Source organism: Trachurus trachurus, assembly GCF_905171665.1.
Source record: "Trachurus trachurus genome assembly, chromosome: 19".
NCBI lineage: Eukaryota > Metazoa > Chordata > Actinopteri > Carangiformes > Carangidae > Trachurus > Trachurus trachurus.
This window is the reverse complement of record NC_139913.1, coordinates 21,377,119-21,396,875: the sequence shown is the minus strand read 5'-3', so window position 1 is coordinate 21,396,875 and position 19,757 is coordinate 21,377,119. Positions and strand designations below refer to the sequence as shown.

The window sequence follows — 19,757 nt, the reverse complement described above, 5'->3', positions numbered from 1 at the left end:
CATGAGCGTCGTGCTGTCGTTGGCAACGGCGGAGGCTGGAGCGGGAAGGACACAAGAGCTGCTCCTGCACTTAATGTCAAATCAAAACTGTTGTTTTACTGGTGTTTGGGAGAACCGGTAAAAGTGTTTGTAGTTGATAATAATGTAAAACAATGTTACTTAAGTAGTTTGACTCACTGTTGAGAGGAGGGGGAGCGCTCCGACCTTTTAACCGTCTGTTTGCTAGCTAACAATTTAACAATATTAACGTACCTGCTGGAGTTTCAACAAGTTGCTGCAGGACTCGAGACATCAACAGCGGATTTGCACGTTTGCGATATTTGCCACCAATGGCCTCCAAAGGTAAAGTTAACTTTAAAGTTTTTAATGAGAGCTGGGTTTACATGTCATACAAAACAAAGACTGTAAGTACAGTCTATGGCTGTGAACCTAAGCAGTTAATCTTATCATAATGAAATCTTAACCGTGGAGTCCAGCTGAGCTCCCTGTTACTGAACCTTGTTATGACTTCACAGGTTGGCAGCATCCTTATGTCAACATATTCAAACATGTCAGAGTGGAAGAATGGAAGAAGTCTGCAAAACAAGGGGGTGTGTCAACATACACGGTAACTAAGTGCTGCACAATTCGCAGTGATGTCATTTTGAAAGGCATGTTGAACCCCAAAATGTCTTTGAAATGTCAAATACCTGTGTATGTGCCAACTGTCTTTTTTAGTTAGTTTGTTTTTAGGTAGCAGGGCATCTGTGTTTCAATTTGATGTAAGCTACCATAGTCTAGCAGAGTCCAATGTTATGTTATGTTATGTTATGGCCAAATAAACTGCTCTTGTCTCAGCTCTCCCATCCCTAACCTTTAATCTGACACAGGGTGAGAGACTCAAAAGTTTCAGTGTCTCTTTTAACTAGGAGTATCTATGTATTTATCTATATGGTACCAAAGGTAGATTTCCTTATTTGCACTCTCTATGACCTCCTCCACCCCACATAGGACAAGACGCTGAAGTGTTCAGTGTTTCGGATCGGGGGTCCTGTTCCTGCCAACAGCTACATCCTGATACCCAAAAACAGCAGCCAGTCTCTGGGGTTGACAGGACGATACTTCTACCTCCTCTTCAGGCCCACACCTGGCAAATACTTTGTGGTCCACCTGGATGTTGCTGTGGAGGTATAGAAGTTAGAACCTGATTTTATTGGACGAGTCTGTGCATGTGTGTAATGTGTATGTTGAACAAATCAAAAGCATGCCATCTAAATCATGTATCTTTTAATGGGTCTCTTTTTCACGTCACTGGGTTATTTGCTGTCTTTGTGATTATTTGACATTTTAAATTGTTGATATTTCAGGCTATTCAGTAGTTTTCAAGTAGTGCCTTAATGCTTGTCACACTATATCATGTAAAAAGCTCAGACAGTGGGTGATATTTATTGTTTATCTCAACATTTAACACAAATCGAAAGAAAGTTTTCTGGTTTATCGACTATAAATGACGCTTCATGGGCTGCACAGGAAGTTTTCAGTAATTGAACTCTCTCTGTGCTGTGATCTGTAGGAGGGCCAGGTTGTCCGTCTCGCCTTCTCCAACATGTTTAAGGAGTTCAAGTCCACAACTACCTCGCTTCAGTTTCCTTTCCTGTGTGGAGCTGCAAAGGATTCAGTCTACGAAAGCACAGCCAAATCTGCTAGACACGGTAAAATACATGTAAACACATACTACCTATACTAATGGAGAGATGACCACTGTTTTCATTGCAATAGTTTTTTTTTATTTTATTAATAACTCCACTGAGAATCCTCTACCCCTGTATCAATAATGTAAATACTCTTGCATGTCTTGCTGAGCTGTGTTTTTGTTCGTGTGCTCCAGGGTTGGTGGGTCCAGCCCCCACTTCAGTGCGTTGGACCTGTATGATGCTGGATCTGCAGTACACACTCTTGGTCTACCTCAACCGCAGCTACAGTCACCTGAAGAGCATCAAGCTTTGTGCCAACTTGGCAGTAAAAAACATGTTCACCAGTGACCTCCTACTAGATCCAGGTGAGCCTCAGTTCAATTTGATGTCACCAAAAAATGTTGTCCTCAAACTTCTTTTATTTTTTTATACATGCACACTTTGTAATATTGTTCACTGGTTTGAGGTAATGACATGCAAAGATGTAATGGGCATCTCAGTATGGAGAAACATAAAAATTGTAATAGAAAGGTGATCTCATCAATGCAGCTTTAAATCATCGTGTCAATCTTAAACTTGAAAGCACCAATTGTGCTGTCATGTGATGAAAAAATGTTTTCTTCACATGACAATCATTCGATGTCAGATTCATTCATCTTCCTACATATTTTCATTTTTTATTAAATTGAGTGCCCACTTTGTGTGTTTATGACAAACTAAACTTTTCCATCTGCTTGTACAATTTTCTCTTTCAATAGGAGTTTCCTTCAGTGAGGCTAAGCTGATGGGTCTGGCTTCTTCTCAGGGAACAGGTCCCATACCCAGAGACATGTCTTTCCCTGTGCCCAAGGGAGGTTCCTGGCATGACCTCTATGATCATATCAAGTATGGTTACCCCACCAGAGAGCAGAAAGTGCATGATGGACACTGAAACATGTTTCTGCACACAGAACATGTCACATTTTGATTTGAAATAATTAGTGTCAGCTACACCGTATAACAACCAATCATTTAGGAATATTTAACAAATCATGGTATGTGGCAATGTGGGTGAACCAAAACCATGTAATGAAAGATGAAGATGAAATCAACAGTCTGTGCTATTTTTGAATTAGGAAACATCTGATCTTTCTCATTGTACTGTCACAATGTCTGTTATCTTGTCCTACAGGTTTCCCTCAGAAGGAACAAAGTTACCCTTTGACTCTATTCAAAAAGCCAATCCGAGGCCCGAGGCCAGTAAGTCATTAAATATCATGCTCCTCATCATTTTCATGAAATGGCATTTAAAGCTTTTTAAAGCAACTCTTCTCTGATATGCTCTTTTAGATCGAATCATATTTTTTTCTTTTACCTTCAAAAGAAATAATACAAGAAATATAAAAATTCTGACAATCCCACATGTTGGACTCCTCTATTTTGTGCTTAATGTTAAATCATTTGTATTATTTGTTCTTATACCATGGTCTGGGTGAAAAATTAAGTAAGGGTTAATTAATGGACACCCACAGAGACGTTTCGGTCAAATTGCCTGATGACAGTTCTTAATTATTGACCTGGCTCAACTGCCACTTTGTAACCATGCCAACAGAGACTGAGAGCACAACAAGTTTTCTTCAGCACATCATCCTCTGACCATTGGAGTCTGTGACACACAAGCAGTAAGAAGTGCACTGGCCTTCTGAAATAATACTTTGTATCATGTAACGTTAAGCCGTCATCTCACTTCCCTTCACTGATCAACTATCAGGCTGTGGCAGAGTCGCTGCGGCCACAGTAGGTTTCCTTTTTCCCGCCTTTGGACGAGAGATGTTAAATAGTCTGCTCTGCTGTGATATGTGAAAAACTGTAAAACACATTTAAGTATTAATTTAGTAAGTCGCCATGGTATACAGTAAGTGGGATAATGGACTTCGAGGTGTCCATTAATTCCTTATAATTGGACACCTCATCAGGCATTATCCCTTACATCAACTACCCACTTCTAGTTGTAAATTTATTGTAGATGACTTTTATGCCCTTGTTTTTCACAGGTTGTTTCTCAGGTCAAAGAAGCCCCAGTGGACAGGAGTCTCGCTGTGTCAGCCTCAGCAAACCAGTTCAGGATCGTGTGTCCCTCATTCAACAGATTACATCCCCGAAGCCAGTAAGGCTGACAACCCCTTAGTACCGTACTCTAACTTCTGTGAATTCAATTCACTCAGCTCTGTAAATACACCAAACTGATGAGTGAGAGCCTTTTAGTTTTCTGGGATGCTAGTATTTTTATTTTTCAGCTTTATTTTGTCTCCTCAGCTGCTGAGGAATCGAACCCCCGCGGTGACGACGGTACCTGAGCTGGGTGTAGTCTCCTCCAGGGATGGCTGGCTTTGCCATGATGACGACCATCAGCAGCAGGAGTCGGCATTCCTCCGTCCACACCAGCGCACATCCAGGTCGCCCTATGAAAGCGGTGACAATGGAGTTCACCTTTTTGCACACTCTGAGGACACCTTTAGTAAACATGGGGCCGAAAGTGAAGAAGAGGTGAAGCTTCATATTGACCAGAGCGCACATGCAATAAAATTTAAAAGAATAATAACCAATCATGTTCAGTAGTAAGGTATGGTTTTGTAGTAACATAAAAAAAAAAACTGTTGACCTTGTTGTATTCCCAGTTTGTCTTCAGTCCTGTTCCACATCCTGTCCATCGACCAACATCCAAAGAAGCCAAGCAGAGGGTAAGAGATGATGACAGCAGAAAATGAAATGAAACCTGATATTTGGACGTAATTGGTTTAAGCTCATAATAAAATCTCTGCTTTTTCGGCTCTCCTTATCAGAAGCTGCTTCCAGACCCAATACTCAGGCTCAATCGAATCATCGGCTTTGGAGGAGCCACTTCAAAGCATGTATGTTTATTTGGAGCAAAACCATCATCAAGGCTGGCTGCACATAAATAATGGTTTTCAAGGTCGTGCATAAAATGCATTAATTAAAGACTGACAAAACACTAATGCTTGTGCTGTATTACATGTAGGCTCTGTGGACCAAATCAGGAGACGCAGTGGTATATCCGTGTCAGGCGATTATCGTTTCTATGAAGATTTCCTCTAACCACCAGAGATTCTTCATTGGTCACACTGATAAGGTAAATTAGCTGTGATGTGTTGTTCTACCCCCACAGTAAAATCGCTGCCAATATGTACGATGGCCCATTTCACTAGCATCAAGTAAGGTATTTTGACTCGCTTAATGCCTGGCCTTCGGATGTGGTTGTATCCAGTGTAGAGAAAGATTATTCTAGCGTATGAATAACAGAAATTTAATTCTCTGCATTTTTTCTGTTTTTCTCTGTAGGTGTCTGCACTAGCTTTTGATGGTAACACCACACTGCTGGCCTCGGCACAAACTGGCACTCAAAGTGTCGTTCGAGTATGGAATTACAACAAAGGAAACTGTCTTGCCATTTTTAGGATTCATGCTCATTCATTGTCCGCTCTGAGGTAAATAACTCACATAAAGCACACTGAAGTTCAAGCCTATATTTAAGCCTGCAAGCTCATGCTAATTTTCTCTTTTTTTCCTTCATCTCTTTCCATCTTGAAGCTTCTCGTACAGCGGGGGTATTCTCTGCGGAGTTGGTAAAGATGGCCACAATAAAACAGTATGTGTATTGAATGCAGACCCTCTCATATGCTCCAGCTCCTATACTGTAATTTGTGTTTCCAGGTAGCCATAGCTGCCAGGGCCGCTGGAAGTAATTTTTAGCAGTGGGTGCTGAAAAAAATTGCCTTTTTTGGGACAGAAAAAAACAAATCTGCCCAAGTTTTGTGTAGGTCACACTGGCCTGAGAGGCTTAATCAAGTCTAAATTATAATAAAACTGGTTGGGATTTTAATAGTCATTGGTGCTATAAAATGTCATATAGGTCTAAATAGACTAAATGTAAAACACCAGGAACTTACATGGACATCTGTGTGTGTAAGGACAGCTCCGCTAAAAAAGAAAAAGAGGGTGCTGTGCTCTCCTGCCGACTCACCTGCAGCTCACTGAGAACTGTCAGGGAGCGCTCTGCTGTTTCTCTCAGTGGGAAGATTAAGATTACACATAGGTCTACTTTGTTTGTAGGCCTATAAAAAGAGTTCAACATTGGAAGATCTAATTAGTCACCAAAACATTCAACATAGATTATTAATAGGCTACATATTCATAATTATTATAATTTTTTTTTTCCAATCTCACTAGGGGTGCTGCAGCACCCCCAGCACCCTTACTTCCCGCGGCCATGATAGCTGCTCTCAGAATCTGTAGAGAGAGCCAAAGGTATTATTAGATCCTATTGCACTATCCTCTATCATCACTTGGATTGACTAATCTAGCTGCTGGTTTGAAATGTCGTGCTAAATATTGCTCACCTCATTACATTGATTGAGTCTCTCTGCTTGTGGTCCTACCGTAACCTTTTCTAGATGGTGGTGGTGTGGAACACTTCGAACATAAGTAAAGGTGGCGAGGTGGCCGTCTTGGCCAAAGCACACACAGATGTGGACATTCACACCATGAAGGTCACTTCCTTTGATGAAACAAGGTATCCTGATTCTTATGGGTTTTTTTTTTGTCTATTTGATCATTCTTCTGGGCCAGCTGTGTATGCCAGTTGGGACCATTTTGGTTCATATTTCTTTCTATGTGTTGACCTGGTTAGAGTAAATGTTCATGATATTGATATATCTGCACTGTCTACCACCTACCTAAGATGCATGACTGATTGGTCAGGTTGGTCATTAAATGAGTGACCAGTAACAGAACCAGTGTGATTAGAAGTCTCAGGTGAAACATCAAAGGAAGACTGGATCCAACAATAGTCTAAATAGCTGACAGGGAGAGAAAATCTACTACAAAAATCCTAAGGATATCACTGTTTATGAAATGAGGGCTTGAATGTTGCATTAGCATAATATGTTTCATGGATGATACTTATGGCGATGTGCAGTGACAGCAAGGCGGCTGTTTGGTCTGTTGGCAGACTCCCACAGTGCCCAGGGGCCTCTGGCGTTCATGAAATTCGTCATCCCTTGGAGCGCTCAGTAGGCTACAAACAGCTACATCTCCTCCAGCATTAGCATTCAGCCATTGGAAGAGTACGCAGGCTTTAGAAACCTCCTTATGGAGTCTCCAAAGGTTCACTATAATGCTCACCTCCGGTTTCTGCTACTTCTCAGTGTGGAAAGGTGTACCAGGCTGGCCAGAGAGTGACAGGTGGAAAACATGGCTGCAGGAACAGAGTAGAAATAGGACACATGTTGGCTAGTCTGTGAACAAGACTAACCTCTTAGTGTTTTGATTCAAGGTTGGTTTCCTGTGGTCGTGACAACGTTCGCCTGTGGCGAGTGCGGAATGGCACATTGCGCTCCTGTCCGGTAAACCTGGGTGAATACCACTCACTGGACTTCACAGATGTGGCCTTTGAAGAGGCAAACTCCCCCAACGAGCACCTTGATGATCGAACACTGTGAGTCAGCGGAGTCACTGGGCATCAGTGTTTACCTGCCATTGGAAAAAAGTGTGCGAGGTGTCAGATACAGATACAGTGGAAAGATTATTATTTATTTAAAGATAGCTTTGTCCCCTCTGTGACTGTCTTTTTCATAGATTTGCTAGCAGCCGGAGTGGCCATATCTTTGAGATTGATTACAGCAGAGTTGTTATCAGAAATGTGAGGAGGCTGTCGCCTGCACAGCAACAACATGCAGGCCGGAGGGAGAAATGGACTTTTAACACAGGTGAGTCTGACATCAGCTTGAGAGGGAAAATATCACTTAATGTTATCAGATAGTTTGAAGAGAAGAAGTTGGGAAGTGGTAAAAACTTCGTAAATAGCCTGACGATCCTTAACATTGTGTGTGTGTCTGTGTTTGTGTGTGTGTGCCAGGTCCAGGCATTGCCATCAACAGCATCAGTGTGTCCTCATCATTTTGCGCCACGGGCTCTGAAGATGGCTTCCTGCGTCTCTGGCCCCTTGATTTTTCTGCTGTCTTCTTAGAGGCTGGTAGGCTCACCGAGGCGTGGCGTAACATTTCCTCCAGCAAAACTAACTGTAGCTGGCAGTTCCCCCTCCACAGGCACCGATAGAATCACAATGAAGATTGCATCTGCTGTTGTTGACAGTGCTGATAAGCTTAATAAATTAAGTTAAGATAAAGTTCTGGAAGTAAAGAATCACGTATCATATTTGAGTTTCCATCACATTGCATAATTAACAAAGCCCAGTAGTATCACATGTCATTAACTGGAATAAGATTTGCACTGGCTGCCTGGATAAATGCTCCATATACTGTACCACACACATCAACAATTGCTCTCTGTAATTAGCTTTAACAGCATCACTGCAGAGGCAGTAATGTTAAAAGCCTATGAACACCTGATGCTGTAAATATTTTAAATGTTAATGATGAAGAGAGTGAATTACTTCAGAGGACACATATTGGATGTAGTCACTCCTCGGGGCTCTGTGGCAGAACGTAACAGCTGTGGTATTAAATGAACAACCTGCACAGACATTCATATCTGCAAATGTGCAGATGCTCATGTTTACTCTCTCGTCCTCACACAGAGAAAACTTAGACAGACACAACTCTTCTTTTTCAGAGCATGAGGGACCCGTCAGCCTGGTGTCAGTCTCATCCGACAGCCTTCAGGTGTTGGCAGCCACTTCTACTGGTAACCTGGGTTTCCTTGATGTGAGCAGTCGTGGTTACAACACGCTGATGAGGTCACATACGGACACCGTGCTCGGCTTCAGTGTGGATGGCATCCGCCGGCATCTCACCACAGCTTCCTCTGACGGCACAGTTCGCATTTGGAACATGGATTCTTTAGATCAGGTCAACTACTTTCGTAATTTATTTGACATTCTTACAACTTGTGGATCTTAGGGCTATTCACACTACTATTGCACTTTGCTGCATTTTTGCTGTTGTACTACATTTTTGTCTTGTTCTCTCCCATATTCAGCTGTATGATTTTGTGTCTGAGGACAGCCCCTGTTCAGTGGCCTTCCATCCAAGTGAGCAGGTCTTCTCTTGTGGCTTCAGCTCTGGCATCATCAGAGTCTTTGACATCTCCTCTGCCAAGCTGCTGGCTGAGCACAAGTATGTGAAAACCAACTACGCCCTTTTTTTTTTCTTTAGACTTGTGCAATTATGGTGTTGTATGGTATCCCAACACGCATTTAATTACTGGAGAATGCAGCCAAAGTTAAATTATTCTCAGTTCAATTATGATGATTTGACATCTGTTGCTACAGATACAGTCTGGAAGTGACAACATGAGAAAACACTTAAATATACATATATTCTCATTAGTTTAACTAAATCTAAACCATATGGATGCCTTGTATGTGTCAGTGCTAGTACATTTTGAATCTGTTTGAACAAATAGCAGCAAATGGCAGCTTTTGTGTCCTATTTCTCTTTACAAATGACTCTGTTTTTACATGCATCTGTTATAGTCAGCACAGAGGTGAAGTGGTGGGTCTCGCCTTTTCTCCGGATGGAGAGTTCATGTACAGCGCTGACTCCCAGGGCTCTGTTACACTTTACGACTCCTCTGAGGAAGAATGCAATGTGATCAAAGTTTCATGTAGGTGTACACACACAAACACATGCACAAACATGCCTCGGGTTTATGCATTATATGTTGCACTAATCACCAATGTGAAGTTATATCAGTGCAATCCTATTATAAAATGTGCATGCACAGCATCAGCTAGCAATTTCATTACATATATTCTATGAAACTGAAGCACTGTGAGATATTGCACACACCATTTTTTTACTCTGTAGCTTATCAGTTTGAATCACACTGACTAAATCAGTATATCATATAGCCAGTAGCCACATTTTAGATCAGTGTTGAAAGATTCACACTATATCTGATTGTCTAGGTAATGTTGTGGCCCGAGGCACTGAACGCGCTCCAGACGCTCTCACAGTGAGCAGTGACAGTCGCTGTCTGGCTTTCGTTGGTCCCTCTGAGTACATAGTCACCATCGCTGACGCACGCTCTCTGGATGAGGTATCTTTAACATTGTCATCGTTCTGCACCACGCCGTGTTTGTTCCATTGCTTAAGTAAATTAGAATTAGATCTCATCTAAGGAGTGAGGGCGCAACACCATTTTGTTTTGTTTTATTGGTATAGTGTTATTCCCAAAACTATATACCATACAGAATATGTTATGTGTATATTTGATCTATACACAGCCCTTCAAGTAAAATGAATTTGTTTCTGTCGCCTCAGCATTTGAGGTCATGTTGTTCTGGCTTCTTATTTCTTATGGTTCCACTTGACATATATTTGTGTTTCCAGTTACTCCATATAGATGTGAGTATTCTGGACACAGAAAGCCCCCGTCTGGATTCTGCACTGAAGGTCTGCTTTGCTCCGGCCTCCACTGAGCACTTGCTGGTTGCCACGTCTGCTAACAAAATACTCTGGGTTGGCACTAAGACAGGCCGTCTGCTCCGAGAGGTAACACCACAGATCTGTTGTCTCGAAATATCAAATTATTTGTTGGGACAGTCCAAGATTGAGCATTTTCTTAAAAGATGTATTAAAATGGTCTTAGTTCAGCCAAATAATCAGAGTTTGTCTTTGATCTCTGTCTTACAGATCTCTAAGGTGCACAAACATCAGTGCTCGTCCCTCACGGTGAGCGAGGACAGTCGATTCCTGCTGACAGCAGGACAGAATACTGTCAAAGTGTGGGATTATAACATGCAGCTCGATATTAACTCACAGGTATTAAATTTATGAATGAGCAGCTAGTGTGATGTTATGTATGAATGTTTGCGTGTTGTTTGCAGGCACAATTGCCTCAAAAACTCGTTCATTCATCCCTCTGTCCACTAAATTTATGAATGAGCAGCTTGTGTGATGATATGTATGAATGTTTGCGTGTTTGCAGGCATAATCGCCTCAAAATTCGTTCATCCCTCTGTCCATTAATTTTATGAATGAGCAGTTTGTGTGATGATATGTATGAATGTTTGCGTGTCCTCACATCTGCCACTAGTACTTTTCTGAGGCATATTGCACTTTAATGATTTTATTGTATGTTTTTAGTACTTCTCTGCTGTTTTTCCCTTGTACTGTTTTTGTCTTTGTTGTGACGCAGCACTGCTCTCTGTCCGAGAGAAATTTCTCCTTCGGGAGACTAATAAATGATTTTGACTTTTGACTTTTTGGGGGGAGGTAGACAACTGTTCCAATTAAATGTATTATTTTAATGTAATTTTATATTTTAATAAACATCTCGACATATTTATGTTTTATAAAGTACTGTAACTGCTGCTCTGTGTATTTTACAAGTATGTAGTTATTTTGTGAGTGAATGCATTCCAACGTCCTCTGAAAGGTATAACAACAGCAACAGTTGGGCATGTCCATATTTTATTGTACTGTATAATTGTGCTTCATACCTGTAATTTCACATTCATGTACAGCTGCAAGTAATCAAATCATGAGAGCAGTTGTCTTTGTTTCACTTAGCACTAGGAGTTTCAGTACACTAATTTGTCAGTACTAACTGAGGCATGTGTTTATTCCAGATGTTCATAGGCCACTGTCAGCCCATCTGCCAGGTGAGCTTCACCCCCGACCAACTGGGCGTTGTCTCAGTGGGGGACGCCATATTCTTCTGGGACTTCCTGGCACATCATGGTTACTCTTCAACTGACAGCCGGTAATAATTCACGTTGCATGTTTGAGTCTTGTTATTAATGTGTGTGGTAAACAAGTTCTCTAGGTTAATGTGCAGTTTCTTCCCTCACAGCTCCCCTCTCAGACTAAGCTCCATCTCAGCTCCTAAATCAGGTAAATTAACAGAAAAGCTTTAGTTTAGGCATATTTTGAATTAACTTCATACATTTTATTGATTAGGACTTTTATCTTTATCTTGTGTTTTCGTGTAACAGCTCAAACAAAGAGTAAAGTGAGTGGAATTCAGTTGTCCAGTGGGATGCCTCGACAGACAGTGCCACTCCCCTCCTTACGGTCGCCACAACTTGACATCAGGACAAACGACCAAGGCGACCAGGGTGGTGAGTTCTGCTGTCCAGTTTTAAATTAGCCACCACCAGCCCAGACTGTCTGTTGTTAAATGTATGATAAGCTGACAGAAAGTCAATCAATCAGTAGTATTGTTGATGTCTTGCTGAATTCTTTCTGTGTGTTCAGCAGTCACAGGGATTTCATGATTAGGTTTAATTGCCGTCGGTTTTTCTCTCTTCTGCAGGTTTTGGCTCTGTGTCTCTTTGTGATGACCATCTGACCATCCCAACTGTTCTTGTCCAAGCAACTAGTCCAGGTCCTTCACCTGACCCCAGACCTGCCACTTCCTTCCTCAAAGTCACAGAGCTGGTCGATACGTCTCCCCTGAATACCAGCTGTGTTGACACTGGTAATTGCTCCACTGTGTTGTTCAGCACTGACAGTGAACTGCATGTTGTTTTGACAGTGTATTTTTTTAATGAATGCTACTATGTCATTTAGTTGGGTTAAAAGGGAAGAAGCCAGTACGTCCAGATTGTTACAAGCACTTTATCCCACGTTTTAAGACGTCGGCTACTGATCGGGTAAGGAGCACCTCTCTCATGACGTAGGCACTGACTGTGTTATTGTGCTATTGTTGTTCATCCTCTCTGTTTTCTCTGATTCAGGCTACTGCACCTCCCCAAACAGGAGGAGAAGGCATAAAGCTAAAAGCTGTGATTGGCTACAATGGCAATGGGCGTGGCAACATGGTGTGGAGTCCTGACCAAGGTTCTTGATATACTGATATACTGAAAGTAGAAATAAAACCTGAACTTTCTGAACCAAAGCACAAGAGAAGAAAATAGAGAGACATAGAAGACGAGCTTGTGCCTAGTTTACAAATCAAGTGCAACATGTTATTGAATAACAAATGCATCTACAGCTCTCATAATCATTCTCATAACCATATGTCATTGATCACAGCCCAGAAGGAGGATGTTTGGTAACAATACCTGTCGATTTCTTTGTCTGACCCAGAAGTTGATGTTTCTTGCAGGTTTATTTGCGTACTCGTGTGGCAGTGTGGTGGTGGTGGAGCACCTTCATACAGGATGCCAGAGACACTTACAGGGTCACAGCGAGGAGATCTCTTGTCTTGCAGTCACACATGATGCACAGGTAGTTTTAACAGTTATATTGCAATGAATTAAAACACACTACAACAAAGACAAAAGTTCATATCCATAGTGTTGATGAAGCTGTTATCGGTAACAGAGTATGAAACTGTCAAGTGGTATCAAGGTCAGACAGCTCACAGCAGTGTGTTGAGGTGGTGGACAAACTCCCGCTGTCTAGGGGAAGTAACTGCAGTGAACAGCCTCTCAGACAACAGCAACTGTAGTAGCAAAAATAGGAGAAAAGTACTACCATACCTGAACAGAACAAAGTATCAACACATTGTTTGCACAGAAAAAAAAACACGGTATTGTAAAAGTCTTTGTTCTCCCGGCAAAAAGAAAAAGTTGTGCAGTTATTCATCAGTGAGTGTGTGGGTGTGTGTAAGCAAAGCATTAGTGGTCTTATTTCATTCAGTGTGTCTATGTATTGCAAAAATTCTGAGAAATAATACAGAGTGTATGGTACATTGTGACTATTTAGCACAATGGGAAGAATCACAGCACCAATTTCAATGGACTGGATCTAGAAATAGACTGAATCAGACTTGAGGCTCAGCAGGTGAACTGTCTGACTGTTTCGTGACTGCAGGGCATCACTACCTCAGGATTAAAACGATATTGTTCCCTTTGTGGGTGCAGAAGGAGGAAGAAACAATGTTGTGTTTTCTAAATCTTCTTAACTTTGTCTAATATCAACAATGTGTGCACCCTGGAGCTATTTTGTTGCAGTCTACCTTTCATGTGATGCTGCTAAAGTGATACTGGATGTGTATTACATGGTCTTTGCGCCACAGACAACAGAATTGGCAACTGTCAGAAATCTCACCTTTGTGAAAGAGTGCTTTGTGTTTCCTCCTTTCCAGACGGTGGCGTCAGCAGCTGGTGGTAGCAACAGCAGCAAGAGCCTCATCTGTATTTGGGACATCCAGAGTGGAACTTGTCAAGATACCATCTCCCACCACAGAGGGGCGGTGCAGAGTCTTGCTTTTTCTAGGGATGATCGCTTCTTGCTCTCTGTTGGTCAGTAAAAATTCAGTTCAGTTCGCACCCCTCAGTCATATTTTCCCTTTATCGACATTGATTAAAATGCTTCTTCCTACCGCCCTTATAGGAGACTTCTCCGACCCAGAGGTGGCCCTGTGGAGCAGCAAAACCTTCCAGCTGCTCTCCAGTGTGAGCATGTCAGGGCCGATCCATGATGCAGCCTTCAGCCCCACAGCAGCCAGCCAGCTGGCCTGTGTGGGCAGCCAAGGAGTTTACTTCTGCTGCCTCCACTCCCATGGCCTGGATGTAGACCTCAGGGTAATTGACCAGAGAAAAGCACATTTGAAACCTAGCAAATAGCTTTAAAAAAAGTTTAGTTGACAAAACATTATTAACTCAACATCCATTTATCCACTGGTCCATTGTGATATATTTACTACTTCACTATTGGGGTAATAGTCTCTTGTATTTGCTCTTGTACATTAGTATTGACCTCTCTGTCACCCTTGTAGGTCCAGAGGGTGAAGTCACCAGCAGAAGTTGGTGATGTGGAGCAGACAGCTCTGTGCTACTACATGGACTCCTTTCTGTTCACTGCCACCAATCGAGGACATATTTTTGTCTGGGACGTCAACACACAACGCTGCTTCATGGCCTGGGAAGCTGATGAGGGAGAGATTGGTACAAATTAACTGCACAGATAATAGTAGTGTTTCTAGCTTAATACTGGTAATAGTTTACACAGGAAAACAATATCAATGCTATTATGCTATTATTCTCCTCTCTGCTTGTATTGGAGATGTGTTTTATATTTCTCAGTAAAGGCGCATCGAATAATGAGTCAGACGTGATTTCTTGCTAATTGGATTGATATGTTTCTCTGTAGGCGTTCTGTTGTGTCGGGGGAACCGACTGTTGACAGGCAGCAACACCCGCTGGTTGCGACAGTGGGGGGTGGACGTCATACAGGGCATGAAGCCTCAGGAAAAGGTCTGCAATGTGGAAGACAGGTTTGTCACTCATTCTCATACAATTATTTCAGAGTCTTACCGGAGCAGACGGGTCTTGTCTTTGATCATCTTTTGTGATATACAAGTATTCATACATGCCGCCCTAAGAACACAGTGGCAAACCTGTTTTGTTTCAGAATCAATTTAAAAATCAATTGAACCTTTCTTTGAAGAAGAACAACTTGTAGCTGTTGCTGCAAAGACATATTCATGCCTCTGAGGTGACTTTAGTGACTTTTTTGACATCTGGTCTAGATACCACAGCAGTGCCAACAGCCCCACCTCTTGGGCTAATTGATTTGTTGTATAAAATGTCTCCAACCTTTTGTCCTGTCATTAACATCGATAACAATTTAACTTTTTTTGACATTTCTAAGTGACATTTCATTTTGGCTATTTGCTACTTGGCTGATCAGGTCTGTTTGGTCAACATTTTTAACAGTTCATATGATTGTACAACTGTGAAATTATATATGAATGTGGTCTTCTGCTGGAACTGCACAAAAAGAACATGCAACAAATTATAAGGTGTACCAAAGAATGAAAATATGTCCTCGAATCATCAAGTCTTCCTTTGTTTCCATGGGCTCATTGTTGTTGTGTCTGTCTTTCAGAGGGACCAGTGTGGTGTTGGAGCAGGAGATAATGCTGGATGGGACGACGGTCAGTGCAGCATTTGATAACACAATGGACATGGGCATCGTCGGCACCACAGCTGGAACCCTCTGGTACATCAACTGGTCAGATAGCAGCAGTATCCGGCTGGTCAGCGGGCACCAGACCAAGGTACCAGTGTGGTTAGAAATAAGCACATCTCCAGCCTCAGACTTGGAGATAATGAACATCCTAAATCGTGGGGTCCTGATGAGTTATTGGCACACAGATGTCCATAGCATGTTACACATGTCACCCATGGTTACATGTCAAAAGCTACAGCTATGGTAGTAAAATTTGTGATGTACAAATATATTATTACTACCCATTTACAGTTTATTGTGGAAAAACAGATGTGTTACAGAGCAAAAGGACAACACACAACTGCTGCATCGTGCACTTTTTGGGTGTAATGTTAACTTCTTATTCATTCTTTCTCATTCAGTGCTGACACACTGCAAAAGCATTAACAATAGCTGTACTGCAGTCATATCAATTCTTTTTTGCCAGTTAATGGCCTGAAAATAAAGGTTTTTTGTTTGTTTTTTTCATATGAAGGTAATCATTTCCTCTGACATTGTAGGATTGGTTTTAATTTCAAGTGAGGCAGCCCCTCCCCCACTGCAGGAAAATCCTCCCGATACTCTACTCTTGTTTCCTGCTAATCTTCACATGTCTGCATTGTGAATCTCTATTTATGGCCTGTCAATCATACATCAAACGCAATCCTCCTCCGGGAAAAGAAGCTTTTCCTATTAGGAAGGCAGTTTGCAGCCGCTCAGGGTCAAGTGTGGTGAAACAGAACAGATGGTGGAGTGAAAGTAATGAATGTTAAGCGAAGCAATTAACAGCCCAGAAATACAATTATCAACTTTTCTAGTGAGATACAAACAGCTCTCCCCTGATGTTTGGTACGAATCATAAAACATTTGCTAATGTGGGAGCTAGAATATATGAAAAACACTTTCACCGGCTTCTGACCAAACAGTGTTTTTGCTCCGACCTAGACCGTGGAAGTCTTTGCCTGAGGAATGAAGACTAGTTAATTACTTTTTGTCAACTCATAATTAGTGTTTAATAAACTCTAATTATTAATGAACATGGTTAGATTTATCTCAAGTTACATATGATGGTAAACATTTATTATGATAGCAAGTGTGTCTGTAAATGTAAATACTTTTAACTGGGGACAATAGGTAAAGAGGGAAAGGAAGTATAATGGAACAGGAAAGAGCAGCAGCTCCAAGAAAAATGCCAGATGAAAAAGATGAAAATAACTTGACCACAGACCTGTGTCTTAGCTCAGACGCAGGGGGTTTGATTCTCTTTTGTGTTTCTCCCTTTCTCTGTTCCGCAGGTGAACGATGTGGTGTTCAGCTCTGACGAGAGCCATTTCGCCACCTGTAGCGAGGACGGCAGCGTGAGGGTGTGGACCGTCCATAGCAACGAACTGGTCGTGCAGTTCCAGGTGCTCAACCAGGTGAGGGAACACACTTAGGAAACATACTCAATTAATAGATGGATCAGACCCTGAGGGAACAGTGGTTTTCTTCCCCATAAATATGAATGGGAAATCACAGAATATAATTTCTAACAAAACAAACAAACATTTTCTATGCATTTCTAAGGTTAAAAAAATTACCAGCAATCATAGAGGTTACAACATTTTTACGTTTCATCAGGGGCGTGTCTCCTGTGCTCTTTGCTGACAGGCGGTGGGTGGCAAGATGGCATATTGTATGTGTATGTGTGCATTAGAAATCACACACTGCTTTTTCCCTGTTGTTCAGGCCTGTGGCTGTGTGTGCTGGAGCCCTTCCTCCACCAAGGAGAGTGCATGTGTGGCTGCAGGATACAGTGATGGGACACTGAGGATCTTCCGACTTGCCTCCTCAGAGATGGAGATGAAGCTACATCCCCATAACGTAGCTGTCACTGCAGTCCAGTACTCTGCTAATGGTGAGGGAGCATAGCACTGTCCAATGTAATTTAACTACTCACTTTGAATTAGTTTTTTCTTACTTCCTTATCCTTATTTACTTCTTTTAGTATTTATTTGGGTGACAAACACAAAGGACAGGTCAAAGTACAGCTTCAGTAATCCACAGAAGACTTTTCAAAAGACCCTCTTCATGTCATGTTGAAGCTGCTATGTGTCATTCACTTTGGCTGTGAATCTGTTTTGGCCCCCAACAGGTCATGTGATCCTTTCAGGGGGTAAGAATGGTCTGGTAGCTGTCAGCAGCCCAGTGAATGGAGCAACGATCCGTGTCATCAGGGACCACAAAGGAGCGCCGATTACCACCATCCAGTGTGTGAATGAAGAGGTCAGCCCAGTGAATCAGACCAAGGAATAAGAGAATAACGTGACAGCACAGTAGACAGTGCGATTAGGTGCTTCTGCAAGAGCGAACACTTATCGAGCTAACACCTTTAAGACAAACAGTTCTTAGATTATCTTTCCAAATGAAATTTTGCACTGCAGGAGATGCACTTTTAATTTCGTTGTTGTGGAAATAACAATGACAATAAACGTATCTATCTATCTATCTATCAAATCCACCTCACTTTTCAAATATACTTCATATAATGTTAGAGCTACTGAATGGGTTTCTCTGACCCTCAAACAAATACCTTTTCTTTTCATCAGCTCTCTACAGCTAGAGTACAAGGTTATCTCTGAAAGTCTTCCTTAGGTTCTCGTGACATTTTTTCAGCAGTACATGTCTTAAGATGTTTTATCTTCTAATCCCCAGTGTAAGAATTTCGGACTGGAAGGAAATGAGACGTGGTTGGCCGCCAGCTCCGACAGACGTGTCAGCGTGTGGGCTGTGGATTGGCTGAAGGACAAGTGTGACCTGCTAGACTGGCTGACATTTCCTGCTCCGACCTACCATGGGGTAGCGACTCTTATGTTAACATGACAAATGTCGAGTGCTTCTGAATAATTTAACCCTAATTTAAGGCTCACGCCTACTCATGCTTCCTTTTCTGATGTGAAGACACAAATTAAAACACTAAACGATCAGCCTGATACCTAATCCCACCTAATCATGTAGCCAAATAATGCATTCAGTTTACAACATATAATATAATTCCCTGTTTAGTCAAATAGTCCGATTGGATTCCAGTTTCAATCTATTTTTTGAGGTCCTAGCTCTCATTTTAATTGACGCCAAATGAGTGTTCATGTTTTGTTTGTTGTTTTGACATGGTCTGGTATGTTGTTTTAGCCTGCTCAGTCTGTTTTATGTGTCTATAAACTGTTTGTGTTGTAGGACGACAGCCCACCTCCCAGTCTGGCTGCCTTCTGCCCAGTGGACCCTGGCCTAGTGGTCTATACTGGCTACGGAGTAGAGAAAGAGCTGTCCTTCTACAGCCTGACTAAAAAACAGGTATGTGGACACTCACCCTGCTTCAATGCCACAGTGCTGGGATTCTTCCTGTCCCTGTAGAAAGCAGATGTCGATGAATATGTGTGTAATATCATACAATGTTTATATTTTTGTTTTTGATAACTACAGATAATAAAAAAGATTGCCCTGCCCCACTGGGCCACATGCCTCAGTCTCTCCTCGGCTCACAGTCAGCTCATAGCTGTGGGATCAAAAGGTAAACTATCATGTTTGGGTTCATGATGGGAGACCAGCTTTTTAAATAACAGTTAAGAAATACGTAATGTAAGTTAGGAGGGTGGGTTTAATGAATTTCTCACTTTGTTTCTATTCTCTTATCAGAGCGAGTTTTGAAGCTGATCAAGTCGAGCAGTGGCAAGTTCCAGGACTTCTTGCAGCACAGTGACTCACTGCAGACGTGTCACTTCTCTCCCTCCGGGACGCTTCTGTTCACTGTAGCTTATAATGAGATCCTGCTGTGGGAGGTGCTGGGCCTCTGATCGGTTTATGAACCGTAGACCTTGTAGGTTTATCTCTTCACATGTGCCTAGTTTACACTATTACTTAATGTAATTTTATTGTCCCATAAATAGTTTTTTATCAGATGTTTTTTTTAGGGAAATGGTTAAAACTAATGGTGATGCGATTTGCTGCAATGGAGTTCATGTAATTATTAATTGTTTTCTTTCATGTGTTTGGTTTTCAACCTCAGCTATTTTTATGGGGGGATTGTTTTGTACATCCAGTTACTTCGAATGTTTGACTATTTATTTAAAGTTAGGATTTTAATAAAAAAGCAGCATGAAAAATTACAATCTGTAATGTGAGAGTGTGACAATAACAGTAC

The 19,757-nt window shown here is 41.8% G+C and overlaps 1 protein-coding gene across 1 annotated transcript; it reads left to right on the top strand.

Moving 5' to 3' along the window:
• The first annotated feature begins 59 nt into the window (after window positions 1-59).
• Window positions 60-19,515, top strand: wdr90 (WD repeat domain 90). Its single transcript, XM_083993575.1, has 43 exons — window positions 60-342; window positions 516-607; window positions 991-1,167; window positions 1,553-1,691; window positions 1,868-2,038; window positions 2,432-2,558; window positions 2,845-2,912; window positions 3,707-3,819; window positions 3,969-4,199; window positions 4,331-4,393; window positions 4,496-4,564; window positions 4,693-4,803; window positions 5,013-5,158; window positions 5,262-5,319; window positions 6,125-6,243; window positions 7,006-7,167; window positions 7,308-7,438; window positions 7,588-7,704; window positions 8,304-8,539; window positions 8,670-8,806; window positions 9,166-9,296; window positions 9,601-9,731; window positions 10,025-10,186; window positions 10,328-10,456; window positions 11,266-11,399; window positions 11,490-11,530; window positions 11,632-11,757; window positions 11,952-12,116; window positions 12,209-12,291; window positions 12,376-12,478; window positions 12,747-12,868; window positions 13,731-13,887; window positions 13,979-14,169; window positions 14,364-14,532; window positions 14,738-14,861; window positions 15,476-15,647; window positions 16,873-16,995; window positions 17,306-17,474; window positions 17,712-17,842; window positions 18,272-18,415; window positions 18,794-18,910; window positions 19,040-19,127; window positions 19,253-19,515. The coding sequence occupies exons 1-43, from the start codon at window positions 330-332 to the stop codon at window positions 19,408-19,410; spliced, it is 5,550 nt and encodes a 1,849-aa protein (XP_083849701.1). The 5' UTR covers window positions 60-329; the 3' UTR covers window positions 19,411-19,515.
• The last annotated feature ends 242 nt before the right edge of the window (window positions 19,516-19,757 follow it).